General features: G+C 39.1%; 1 protein-coding gene across 1 annotated transcript in view; it reads right to left on the bottom strand.

Moving 5' to 3' along the window:
- Positions 1-12693, bottom strand: part of MIB1 (MIB E3 ubiquitin protein ligase 1) — a 109929-nt gene that overhangs the window by 18482 nt on the left and 78754 nt on the right. Inside the window, exons 13-15 of the mRNA XM_056137864.1 lie at positions 7603-7735; positions 4896-4982; positions 1096-1257 (exon numbers count right to left, since the gene is read on the bottom strand). Of these exons, the coding sequence (XP_055993839.1) occupies positions 1096-1257; positions 4896-4982; positions 7603-7735 (382 nt within the window). The remainder of the gene's footprint in view (positions 1-1095; positions 1258-4895; positions 4983-7602; positions 7736-12693) is intronic.

Genomic DNA, 12693 nt, shown 5'->3' with positions numbered 1-12693 from the left:
CCCTACCCGCTGTGCTATCACTCCCACCAACAAAAAAGAATCCAAATCAGTCAATGAAGGTCAATAACTGATCTTGTTGGCAAAGTCTTCAGGTCCCTTAGTATTGCATTGGAGTCACCCCCACCCCCAATTAAAAATCAACTCAAAATGAGTCAGAAATACTAGAGTCAGAGCAATAGCACAAAGGGAAAGGGAAGGGGGCTTGCCTTACATGCAGCCAACCCAGGTTCAATCCTGGCATCCCTATGGTCCCCCAAGCATCACCAGGAGTGATCCCTGAGCACAGAGCCAAAAATCAGCCCTGAGCACCACTGGGCATGGCACAAAGACAAACAAAAAGATCTAATTTAACAGCTAATATATTATAAACTTTTAGTTCAAAAAAGTACATCTTAGTGACCTTGGATTTGGCAAATATTTCTCAACAAGTGCATAAAAACAAAAAGCATAAAAATGTATTTTTAAATTAGACTTCATCAAAATTAAGCACTTCTACTTTTCCAAAGTTAAGAAACTGAAAAACAAACAAACAAACAAATTGGACTGGAAGATAATATGAGCACATAACATATCTGATAATTTATATTCATATCATATAAAGAACTCTCAGAACCTAATAGTAAAAAAAGACAAAGCTCAACAAAATAAGAGGTTGACAAACACTTCAAATATATAATGAAGGCAAAGAATCAAGTTAAAAGATGCCTAGCATTAACGGATATTAAAAAAATACACACTAAAACCACAAGTAGATACTACTACACATATAAAAATGGCTAAGACAAAAAAGGACCAAAACAACTATTGGTTTAAAAAAAAGTGAAGCCAATAGTGGGAAATGCACACTGGTGAAGGGATGGGTGTTGGAACACTGTATGAGAGAAACTCAATTATGAACAATTTTGTAACTGTGTATCTCACAGTAACTCAATTTAAAAAATTTTTCTAAGTGAAGCAGTATTAACTAGTACTTCATAAACTAAATTTCTGTTTCTCTGGTATTTTAACAAATGTCTATTATATCAGGTGTAAATATACAATCTTGCATAAAAAGGTGCTTCCACAATTACTGAATGAAAGATTATCTTTACTCACTGTATTTTTGGATGGCTCCCAGGTGGCATCTACCTTCCCCACATCCTGCATATCTTGCAACTGACGCAACTGAGACAATGTATGATGCCTCAGAGCTTCATGCAAAGGAGTATCTCCATCCTTATCCTGAATATCTAATTTGGCACCTGCACGAACCAAAAGCTAAAAGAGAAAGATAAATCAATTAGCTAAAGTATTCGTTCCATGCAAGAAATTTTAACATATCTAAAGCAGCAGTGAAAGTGCCCTGTTCTACCTAAAGACGATGCCAAGAAAACTGATCTTTTTTTTGTAGGTATTCGCTGTCTACTTTTTCCACTTTTTCTATATCCCTGTGCCCCATTGCAAATGAATAGTAATGAATTCTGGCTATTCAAATATACTTAATTGTCACTCTCCTCCCATTGTTCACTGATTTGCTCGAGCGGGCCCAGTAACATGGTGAGACGTGTTACTGTGTTTGGCGTATCGAATACGTCACAGGTAGCTTGCCAAGCTCTGCCATGCGGGCGAGATACTGTCAGTAGCTTGCTGGGCTCTCCGAGAGGGGCAGAGGAATCGAACTCGGGTCGGCCATGTTGGCTGCGTGCAAGGCAAATGCCCTACCCGCTGTGCTATTGCTCCAAACAACATACTTAGTTACAGAAGAAAAAGAAGTGAAACCAACATGCTACTTAATGTAACTAACTCTAAATTCAATAAACAAAGAAAATTTAGGATATTTTTTCCCCTTTTCTTTTTCTTTCTTTTTTTTTGTTTAAATTTGGATTAGGGGCCAGATCCAGCTGTGTGCAAGGCTTGCTACTAGCTCTGTGCTCAGGGGACTGTGTGCAATGCCAGTGATTGAACCCAGGAAAACTGGATACAAGGCAAGTCTACTGTACATCTACTGTATGTATTTTCTGGTCCTCTTTTTCCTTTTATTTCAGATATCTGGGGTTACAATATTTTAAGTACTTATAATGAGACTAAATCATAATGGTCAAAATTCTATTATTTAAACAAAAAAATCCTCATTTGTTCCATTTTCTTAGTTTGATTTTCTCTAAATGTACGGTCATTAAGAGCATACAAATAATAGTGCTGGAGCAATAGTACAACAAGTAGGGCACTTGCCTTATATGCAGCCAAACCGGGTCAACCCCCAACATCCCATATGGTCCCCCAAGCACTGCCAGAAGTAACTCGAGCACTGCCAGGGATAGCCCAAAAACAAACAAAAGAAGTGTACAAATACAAAGAATAATTGAATTTTTAGCCAAAGATTTTCAAATAAAGAACCTCTTATACAAAATGAATAATTCTACTTCTCAACAAATGACGTAAGCAGTAGATAAGAGAGTGCCTGTTACTTCACAATTTTTCTAATCTATTCTACAAATACTATCAAAACTTTAAGCAGGAGGAAACAGAAATCAATCTCAAAGATATGGTCCTACCGTCCTGGCAAATTACTTTTTTCCTATCTTGTTTCAAAAAAGATTACATGCAATGTGACTCACAAAATGTGCACAGAATAACCCAGAAGTCTAACTAAACATATTTTTAGGTTCTCCCTCCTAGAGATTCTGATTCAGCTGGTCTTGGTGAGACCCAAGATTTCATTTTCTAGCAAGTTCCCATTGTCCCAACTAACACTACTAGTTCATAGAATCATTGGTCTATGAAATAATTTTAAACAGATAATGTTTCAAATATTTTGTCTGCAATCCCTAGATCAGGGCCAGAGAGACAGTACAGGGGTTATAGTGCTTGCCTTGCATACAGTAGACCCCAATCAATCTCCAGCACTCTGGAGCCAGCCAGAGAAATCTCCAGCATTCTGTGCCAGGAGTGACCACAGAACAAGCCCTGAGCTCCACTGGGTGTGGACCAACCCCGCTCATTGCCCCAAATCACTGATCACTAAAAGAAAAAATGTATTTCAGCTTTTCAGGAATCTGAACAGCAAATGTCTTTATTTTAGTTCACTCTCAACTACCAACTGAAAGTTAATACACTTTCTAAATGCTAGTCTATGGGGCCACTGAGACAGTACAGATGGTAGGGCGCTTGCCTTGCACATGGCTGACCCGGGGTCCATCACTAGCATCCCATATAGTCCCCCAAGCCCAGACAACAGTTAACTCCTAAGTGCAAAGCCAGGAGTTACTGAGCAACACCATGTGTGGCCCAAAAACCACAAAAAAGTTTTTTAAGAACTAATTTTGTAAGTAGTATAATATTCTGATTTCATATTCCTGGAATTCACAAATCTAGGAATGAGATAATAAAGCTTTAGATGCAAGAATTTCCCTGTTACAAATTAAAACTCTTAACTCAAAGAAAACTTACAACTCTTATCTAGCTGATGCAAAATATTATGCTAAAATTATATGTTTTTTAAAGGGACCACACCTTTCAGAGCTAGAGATGTAGCTGGGCCACCCCTAATGATGCCAAGCAGCATTGCTTGCCTGCAAGGACAACCAGGGCCACCCCGAAAGGTGCTTGAGAGCAAAGAAATGCTAGGAATAGAATTTGGGACTTGGACTCACAAATAACTCTAGAAAGAGCCACAAGCTGCATAGATGCCTCCAGGTCTCATGGCAGGCTGAGTTTCAACTGGGGCACCCCAGGAGGTAGCAGGAGTGGGGGTCATGGGGATAAGCCTAGCACCCGCCCCAACAAGTCCCTGAGAGCCAAAAACTTCCAGAACCTCACGCATGACATGAATCTGCTAAAAAACCCAGGAATGCGAGATTTGTGACCACAATCTCCAGGCTCGCAAGGAGCTGTGAAGGGCCAACCTCCCCCATCTCCCTGTTCTTCCGGGAGCCTGGCAGTCATGCCCATGAACTGCCTCTGGTGCCATAGAAACTCATTAATAGCCACAATCCAGAGATGCATAAATAAAACTTGGAAGAGAGCCACAAGCTGCAGAGATGCCTCTGAACTCCAAAGTCACCATCCAGTTAAAAATTTAACTCCAGGAACCAGAGCAATAGTACAGCAGGTAGGGTGTTTGCCTTGCATGTGCTCAACCCAGATTCAATTCTGGCATCCCATATGGTCCTGTGAGCACTGCCAGGAGCGATTCCAGAGTGCAGAGCCAGGAATAACCCCAGAGCATCGATAGTATGACCCAAAAAGAAAAAAATATTAACTCCAGCTCTATCAAGAATTTAGAATTCCTGGAACACGCACAGTATCTCATTCTCTGAGCCACTGATGCAGCAGGAAGAGCATACCACAGCTGATGGGGTGTAAAATAGAAGGCAACAGGTTTCAATCAAAAAAAGTATTAGCACACACGGCTCAACCTGTAATTAACAAGTTAATAATCTCTTATACAAGAGCTGAATGTCTCGAGGGTGAGATAAAACAACCTTCACACATTTTCCCCTAAGCAAACTTTTTTGGATAATTTTTACCTCATTATTCTAACAAGAAAGAAAAATTAAATTATTTAGTATCTGCCTTTGGGTCAGGTATGGGTAGTGGTGGGAAAATTCAAAATAATGGTGGTGGGAAGGTGTAACTAATGGTGATGGCACTGGTGTTGGAATACTGGATATAATAAAATATTGTGAACAACTCTATAAGAATTAAAATTAAAAAATTAAATAAATAAAAAGAATTTGAGCCTTACATATTTAAGCGTGTACTCTACGAGAAGTTATCACCCTATCTCCCAAATTTGTAATTTCTATCTAACCAAGCCTTTTGAAAAATCTAACAACGTGACATCTGAATTTCCAAGATGCCGTAGAAATATAATTAAAATCAGGAGCTAAGATTTTTGTGAGTAAACACTTTACCCGCACAATCTGGGTGTGCTGCCTTTCAACAGCAAGATGTAAAGCAGTTTGTTGGTTCACATTCTGGATATCCAGGTTTGCATTACCCTGAAGAAAATGAACAAAGTTTCATAGTTAAAACTTGAAAACAATAAAGAATATTAAAACATTAACTCTTCAGGAGGCATAAAAATGAAACACCGAATATTGTTAACCACTTTTTTCTCTTCTAGCTGTCGAAACACTGTTCTCAGATAACAGCTCCTAGCAATATAGGAAAAACTGGACAGGGAGCAAACTTCCTGTAATAAATCAAGTTTAAAGAAAAGTATGCTTGAGGGAAAAAGACACCAAGATATTAAATAAAAATACTTATTAAAGGAAGGATAATAAGTACTATCAATGATTCTGGAAGTCAAAGGTCTAGATGAGAACAATTGATGCTCAAGCTGATTAAGGAAAGGGAATAAAATACAAAGTACTTAAGCATAAGAGGACCCAGAGATAAGTGCTGTTACCTTAAATTCATGTGACTAAATGCAGAAATGTTTGAAGTTTCCTGAACTTTCCCATCATTTAAATTTTCTACAGGTTCATTGTATGGGTGTACTATAATTCTTTTACCAAAACACAAACTGATGGACATTGATTAGGTTTGTTTCCAGTTTGGGACTACTATGAATAAAGCTCTGAGAAATATTTACTAAAAGTATTTGCATTAAAATGGATCCTGTCACATCTCAGGTTCATCCCCACAAGTGTTATATATGGATCTACAAATAATACACTGTCACTGTCCTCCAATTGTTCATCGATTTGCTCGAGTGGGCCCAGTAACGTCTCCATTGTGAGACTTGTTGTTACTGTGTTTGGCATATCGAATACATCACGGGGAGCTTGCCAGGCTTTGCCATGCGGGCGAGATACTCTCGGTAGCTTGCCGGGCTCTCCGAGAGGGGCGGAGGAATCGAACTTGGGTCGGCCATGTTGGCTGCGTGCAAGGCAAACGCCCTACCGCTGTGCTATCGCTCCAGCCCACAAATAATATTCAAATTTATAAGAAACTGCCATATTGTATTCCAAAGTTGCTACTTTGAAAAATATCAAATATGTATAGTGAATTATTCCACATCCTAACATTTGGTTTTGTTCATTTAATTTTTTTTTTCTTTTCTGGGTCACACCCGGCGATGCTCAGGGGTTACTCCTGGCTTTGCACTCAGGAACTACTCCTGGCGATGCTGGGCCAGGGGGGAGAAACACACACACACACACACACACACACACACACGGGATGCTGGTATTCGAACCCAGGGCAGCCACATGCAAGGCAAACACCCTACCAGCTGTGCTATTGCTCCAGCCCCTTGTTCATATAAAGGTAAAGGTAAAGGTAAAGGCCCTCCCGTTGATCGTCGATTTGCTCGAGCGGGCCCAGTAACGTCTCCATTGGAGACTTTGTTGTTACTGTGTCTGGCATATCGAATACTCTCGGTAGCTTGCCGGGCTCTCCGAGAGGGGCGGAGGAATCGAACTCCGGTCGGCCATGTTGGCCGCTCGTAAGGCGAACGCCCTACCCGCTGTGCTATCGCTCCAGCCCCTGGTAGGGCGTTCGCCTTACAAGTAGCCAACATTGCCGACCCGAGTTCGATTCCTCTACCCCTCTCGGAGAGCCCGGCAAGCTACCGAGAGTATTCGATATGCCAGACACAGTAACAACAAAGTCTCCAATGGAGACGTTACTGGGCCCACTCGAGCAAATCGACGATCAACAGGAGGGCCTTTACCTTTACCTTTACCTTGTTCATATAATTTTTAAAATTTCATGATTATAGTTCAGCAGATAGGGCATCTGACTTGCATGTGGCTAACTAGGTTTTGATTCCTAGTACCACACATGGTGCCCAAGACTGCTAAGAGGGATCCCTGAAAACAGAGCAAGGAAAGTAAGCCCTGAATTCTCCAAGGTGTGGCAAAATAATAATTATTATTATTATTATTATTATTTTAAAAATTAAATTGAAAAAAATAAATTTTCATTGTTAAAGTTGATCAGTAGTACCTGCTGAATTTATACTTGGCTTGCTGAATGACCAATGATAATTTAAGCCAATTCATAGGGTATCTGGCCAATATACAAAAAAACTCTCTCTATAGAGTATCATGGGACTTTATTGCATTCTACTAATATGCAGTTGATTAAGAAATAAGTAAATGGATAGAAAAAATTATAAACTACAGGAACAATTATTGTTCCTTCTCAAAAAGCTTTTACAGGGGCTAGAGAGATAGCACAGCGGGTAGGGCGTTTGCCTTGCACGCGGACGACCCGGGTTTGATTCCCAGCATCCCATATGGTCCCCTGAGCACCACCAGGAGTAATTCCTGAGTGAAGAGCCAGGAGTAATCCCTGTGCATCGCCGGGTGTGACCACCCCGCCAAAAAAAAAAAACCCAAAAAAAAAAAAAAGCTCTTACAACTAATCTAGTTCTGCACTGGAGCGGTTTTCTAAACTGAACAGTAAACACCACAAATTTTGTCTAATTATATGTTCAATTATTGTCTGGCTCCTATAATAGAATTTCAGCTCCCTGAGTTCACAAATAGTTCAAATGGATATAGGGGGCACATATTCAGCATCTTGTTTATCATCCGGTATGGACTACAGAAAGTTAATAACAAAAAACCATTCATTTTTTAACAAAATTATTAAACTTTCTATCCTTACCTGATGTACCAATAATTCAGCCACTTCAACATGATTATTAAGGGCAGCCAGATGCAAGGCAGTATAACCATCATCTTTCTTCTCATCCACAATCCATGGTCTTGGTAGTTTAGAGAGTAAAACACGCATTGCACTGAAAGTAAAATTTGCATTATTTTGAGATTTACAACGTGATAGTTAATAAAATATATTATTTTACTTTAAAAACATTCATGAGAAACTGCGAAATTAAGTTAGAATATTATTCCTTAAAATTATGAGGAGCCAGAGATAGTAGAGTGCGCAGAACACTTGCCTTGAACTCAAGTGTCCTGGGTTCAATATCCCCAACACCACATATAGCCTCCAGAGTCCCACCAACAACGATACCTCAACACTGGCGGGCATGGTGGGTGGGAGGGAGTAAGAGAAGGGAGATAGGAAGAAGGGAGGAAGGAAAGAGCAAGCCAGAGATATGGAAGGGCACAAACAGTAGAGCACATGCCTTTCTTTCATGTTCAAATTCCTGGGGTTCAACCCTAGCATTCCATGCACCCCTAAGCATCCTGGTTGTGGCAACCACAACTAATAAAGGAAGGAGGAAAGGAAGGGAAGACTGTGCCTTAAACAGATGTTCAGTTTTTCAAAATACCAACATCTAACTTATGGTTGTTTTAAGAGACAAACTAGCACCATTTGGGGAACAAAATCCGAACAGAATAGAAGGAAGAGATGAAACAGCTGAGTGGTCCCAGGTAGGCCCAGTGTCTGGGCTCAGATCTTGGGACGGAGGCAGTCAAGTCCCCGTCCTGCTGGAAGACCTAGTGTCCTACCACCCACACCCAACTTCCTCCAGCATATACATAACCCAGCTCTACAGCTTCTCTCGGAGAGATGCCAACTGCTGAATCAGCCCAGTTCCACAGCTCCTGGAGCACCCAGCCACACATGCGTGGCATCTCTAAATTTCACAATACTGACAGCTCAGTAGGAACACAGAAAATTACATGGAAAAGTTGCGTAGAAGCCCACTAAACTCAGTGAGAGAAAACAATAAAGAAAACTGAACTAGCTCCTAACAGCTCAAAGAAGTGTGCCAATAAATCCTCAGACAGTGACCTTAGTAACACCATTGTGAGTTATTTTGTAACAAGTAATACAAATCATTAAAGAATGATTAAACTGATAAGGAGGCAGGCTTGCGGGTGAGTGAGAAACTGGGACACTGGTGGAGGCAAGATTACACTGGTGGTGGGACTGGTGTTGGAATACAGAATACCTGAAACAACTGTATTATCAACTTGGTAAATCAAGGTGTTTAAATAAAGTTTCAAACATTAGGACTAGGAAAGACACAAAAGGGATATGATATGAGAGGACCAAAAATCAAAGCGAAAAGACATGTATCTCTATAAAGGCATAATTCTGGCTTTGTGAGAAACCTTGGATTCACTAATAGTATCTATTAACAAAATTAAAGTTCATAAAAGCAGGGTAGCCTAATGACTTGTCTCATATGTAGAATACAAAGAAAATAATAAGGGAATATGCCATAGGCAACAAAACCCGAGAACTAGCCTACAGAATTGAGCATACCATGGTGGAGACAGAGTGGGTAGGGATGGCAGACTGGTTGGGGACAAACTCAGGTGGAGGATATGGGGTTGAAACAGTTTTTGCATAATATTATTAGTAAAGAATATTATAAATTGTAACATCTAAAATTTTGTATTTTGACGGCCAGACCTGATGGTGCTCAGGACTGACTCCTTGCCCTATGTTCAGATATCACTACTGGCAGGGCTAGTAGAACCATATGCAGATGATATACCAGGGATCAAATCCATATCTGCTGGGTGCAAGGCTGTACTATCACGCCAGCTCCCCAAAAGTTTTTTAAAGCAGGTAACAATATCAAAGTTGGGCAAATACGAATAAGTAATATAAATTCTATAGCAGATTACCAAAAATTACAGAATAAGACTTACATACACACTGCAGATGTGGCTCAGAGACTTGCTTTAAACATGGAGACCCAGGTTTCAATCCCCTGCACTACCAAATCTAATTAAAAACCAATTGTCTTTTAGCACTGCCTAATTCAATTGAAAACACAATGGGCAAAAATTCTGATTTAATATTTTAAATTTAGGAACCAGTAAAAAAATATTTCAAAGAAGAAAAATATCCATTTTATCGCAGACTATCAAAGATGAAATCATAGAAAAAAAGGAGAGAATACTTATAAAATGATGCCCATTATTGGCAATGCCAGAAACTGAACCTAGAGTTTTACACTTGCAAGACAAGTATTCTCCACTGAGGCATATTCCCAATCCTCAAGAAATCATGATTCTTAAAGGAAAAAAGGAAAAATAATGCTTGACTTTCAAAAAATGAAAAAGAAAATTAGAGGCAATTTTTCCTACCATACATCAAAATTTTTGTCAACAAAGATATTAGGAGAAAAACTTACAATCTGAATAAAACCTTCCTTAATACATTTATCTACTAATAGTTTTCTAAGACTTGGGGCTAGAGAAATAATACAACAGACAGGGTATTTGCTTTACATGTGGCCAACCTGGGTTTGGTGTCCAGCAGATCTCTGGCACCATAGACAATCTCCTGAGTACTACCAGAAGTGATCCCTTCAGTCAGGAGTACACAGTCAGGAGTAAGCCGTCAGCACCACTCGGTATGGGCCCCCTTCCCAGTTTCCCAAGACTGGACCCAAGAACCTATAAAAATGCTAAACTTGGTTTGCATTTTAAAGATAGCTCAAAGGTGTAAGACATATGCCTTGCAGTGCTTGAGGGTGAGTTCAATTCCACAGGTGGCCCTGGTGACCCCCAAGCACTGCACACAGCCAGTGGCTCCCATCGTTGCAGGTCTGAAAAAAAGCAGTCTCGTTTGCCCGAGCACTTAACAAATGTCAGGCCTATACCACAAGTATCACTGGAGTGGCCTCTTGACACCTCCTGGGATTGGGGAGGTCCCAGTAAAAGTGTTGCGTTTGGCAAGGACAGCATTGGTATGTAATACATATTGATAAAACATATACAAAACATATGATATGACTTCTCAAATGAAGTTTTAATTAATTTTTAATTAGTACTTCAGCCTAACGTGACTCAAAACCTGTTAGTTTAACGACAGTGATCTATAAATCCCATGTGGGAAATCCACGCAGTTTGAGGCTTTGGGGGATAAAAGAACCACTAAAATTACACTGAGACCCTACAGAGTTCCTGGGATAAAGGTGTTACTAGTTCAGTAAATCAGTAGTTTTACTAAAATAGTAATAGATTCTCACCTGTGGAGCATAGTATATGAGATACAATTTCCCTAGCGCTTATTCTTTTTTTTTTTTTCTCACCTGGTTTCTTCCCAAGAGGTTAAGGGCATGGATGGTTTAAAGATAAGATCGTACAACCAGTTAAGCAAGGCATTTGTGAACAGGGCCAAAAAAGCATTAAGTTCCAGAACAACTAATAATGGTGCCTAGTATAATCCCTGGCACATGGTAATACTCAAACGTTTGCTGAATGATGAACAAACGAGTTCTAAGCAAGCAGCTGTCTTCACTGGTATGCAACAGCCAAATGGCACTGGGTTCATTTTTAGGGCTAGCCAAGCTTTGCAATCTTTCTTCAGAGATACACAACATTTTCAAACAAGCCACAGTAGCTAAAGTAAGGAGGTCATACATATTTGTATTTCTTATGTAAAAAGAAGTATTAAATATAAATATATGTAAAATATTAATATTTCTTATATTAAAATAGAACATATTAGGCATTCAATAAATATTTATTAAAAGAGTCCCAAATCTCCACCATAAAACTTATTAATAAGATCAATTACTCCCAAGGAGAAGATACTGGGGTATGCAAAAAGCAGGGTAGTTACATAACAGTCTGAAACCATTTGATTCAATATGTAGCACTACGTGAAATGGATGCAGACAAGTCTAGGAGGACATATACCAATATGCTATCTATCCATGACAATCACTTTAATAGATGAATGGGTGGTTTTTATTTTTTTTTTTACTGAATGGTTAGGAACTTAAGGCAATTACTTATATTCTTTGTCCCACTTCCTCGTTTATAAAATGAGGAATCATTTTAGAAGAATCACAAATTCTATCTCATAGAATTGATATAAAAATTAAAAGGCCTTAGAAGAATGCCTGGTATTTATTACCTCATAGAAGTTTTTGTTGGAGGGGGGGAAAATTTATTGCTACAAAAGCTAGCAGAAATGGATTATTCAAACTTACAAAAAAGCTAATAAAATATAGTTTAATAGTTCTATGCATCATCTTAACAGTACAATTACTCAGAAACATTCTAAATTCTATTTTCCACATGAACACTATAAAAAAAGATAACTGATGTTGACACAAATTTAAAGTTATCTATAGTATTTCTAAGATTTTATTTATAGGACTACTCTCATCTTTAAAGATATTTATTCTCTCCACCTGTCATATACAGATTCTAAATACCATTTCTATGTTGTTTTCCATTTAAAACTTACTCATTAAAATTAAAAAGCATGTATAGCAACATCTTGTTCTAAAGATAGACCTACAAAATTCCTTCAGGGTTTTGGCTATGTAAATATCATCTGTAAGATTTTTACAACGAAAAATCTGGTTATGAAATATATTTTGGCAAGTGAGAGAGTTCATGAGTTCCATATCTGTCCAAAAACTGTCTTGCTACTAGCCAGAGTAGTATTTTTCCCCTTTCCTTTTTTCTCTGCAGTGCTTCTAAGTATAGTGACAGCCGCATCAGGCTTTCCTAGTCATAGCGCACGCTCAGTGAAAATCTGGGAATTGTAAGTGGAAACATGAGAGACCGCTTTATTTGGCAGTGCTTAAAAAAAAAAAAAAAAAAAGAAGGACAAATGGCAAAGCGGTGTTTGGACCGCAGGATGAACAATCAATAGGCAGAAAGCAAGATAGAGGCTTTCTCAGCTTTTGGATCGACAATCGACAGCTGAGAGACTATTTTTTGCTATGGTTGACTAAATATGGTCAGGGAAGAGAGAGGCACAAGAGAGCCTGTTTGCCTGGGAGTGCATGTTTCAAATGCTTAGCTG

The sequence above is a fragment of the Sorex fumeus genome, unplaced genomic scaffold (genome assembly GCF_029834395.1).
Source record: "Sorex fumeus unplaced genomic scaffold, SorFum_2.1 ptg000128l, whole genome shotgun sequence".
NCBI lineage: Eukaryota > Metazoa > Chordata > Mammalia > Eulipotyphla > Soricidae > Sorex > Sorex fumeus.
This window is presented reverse-complemented; position numbering and strand designations above follow the sequence as displayed.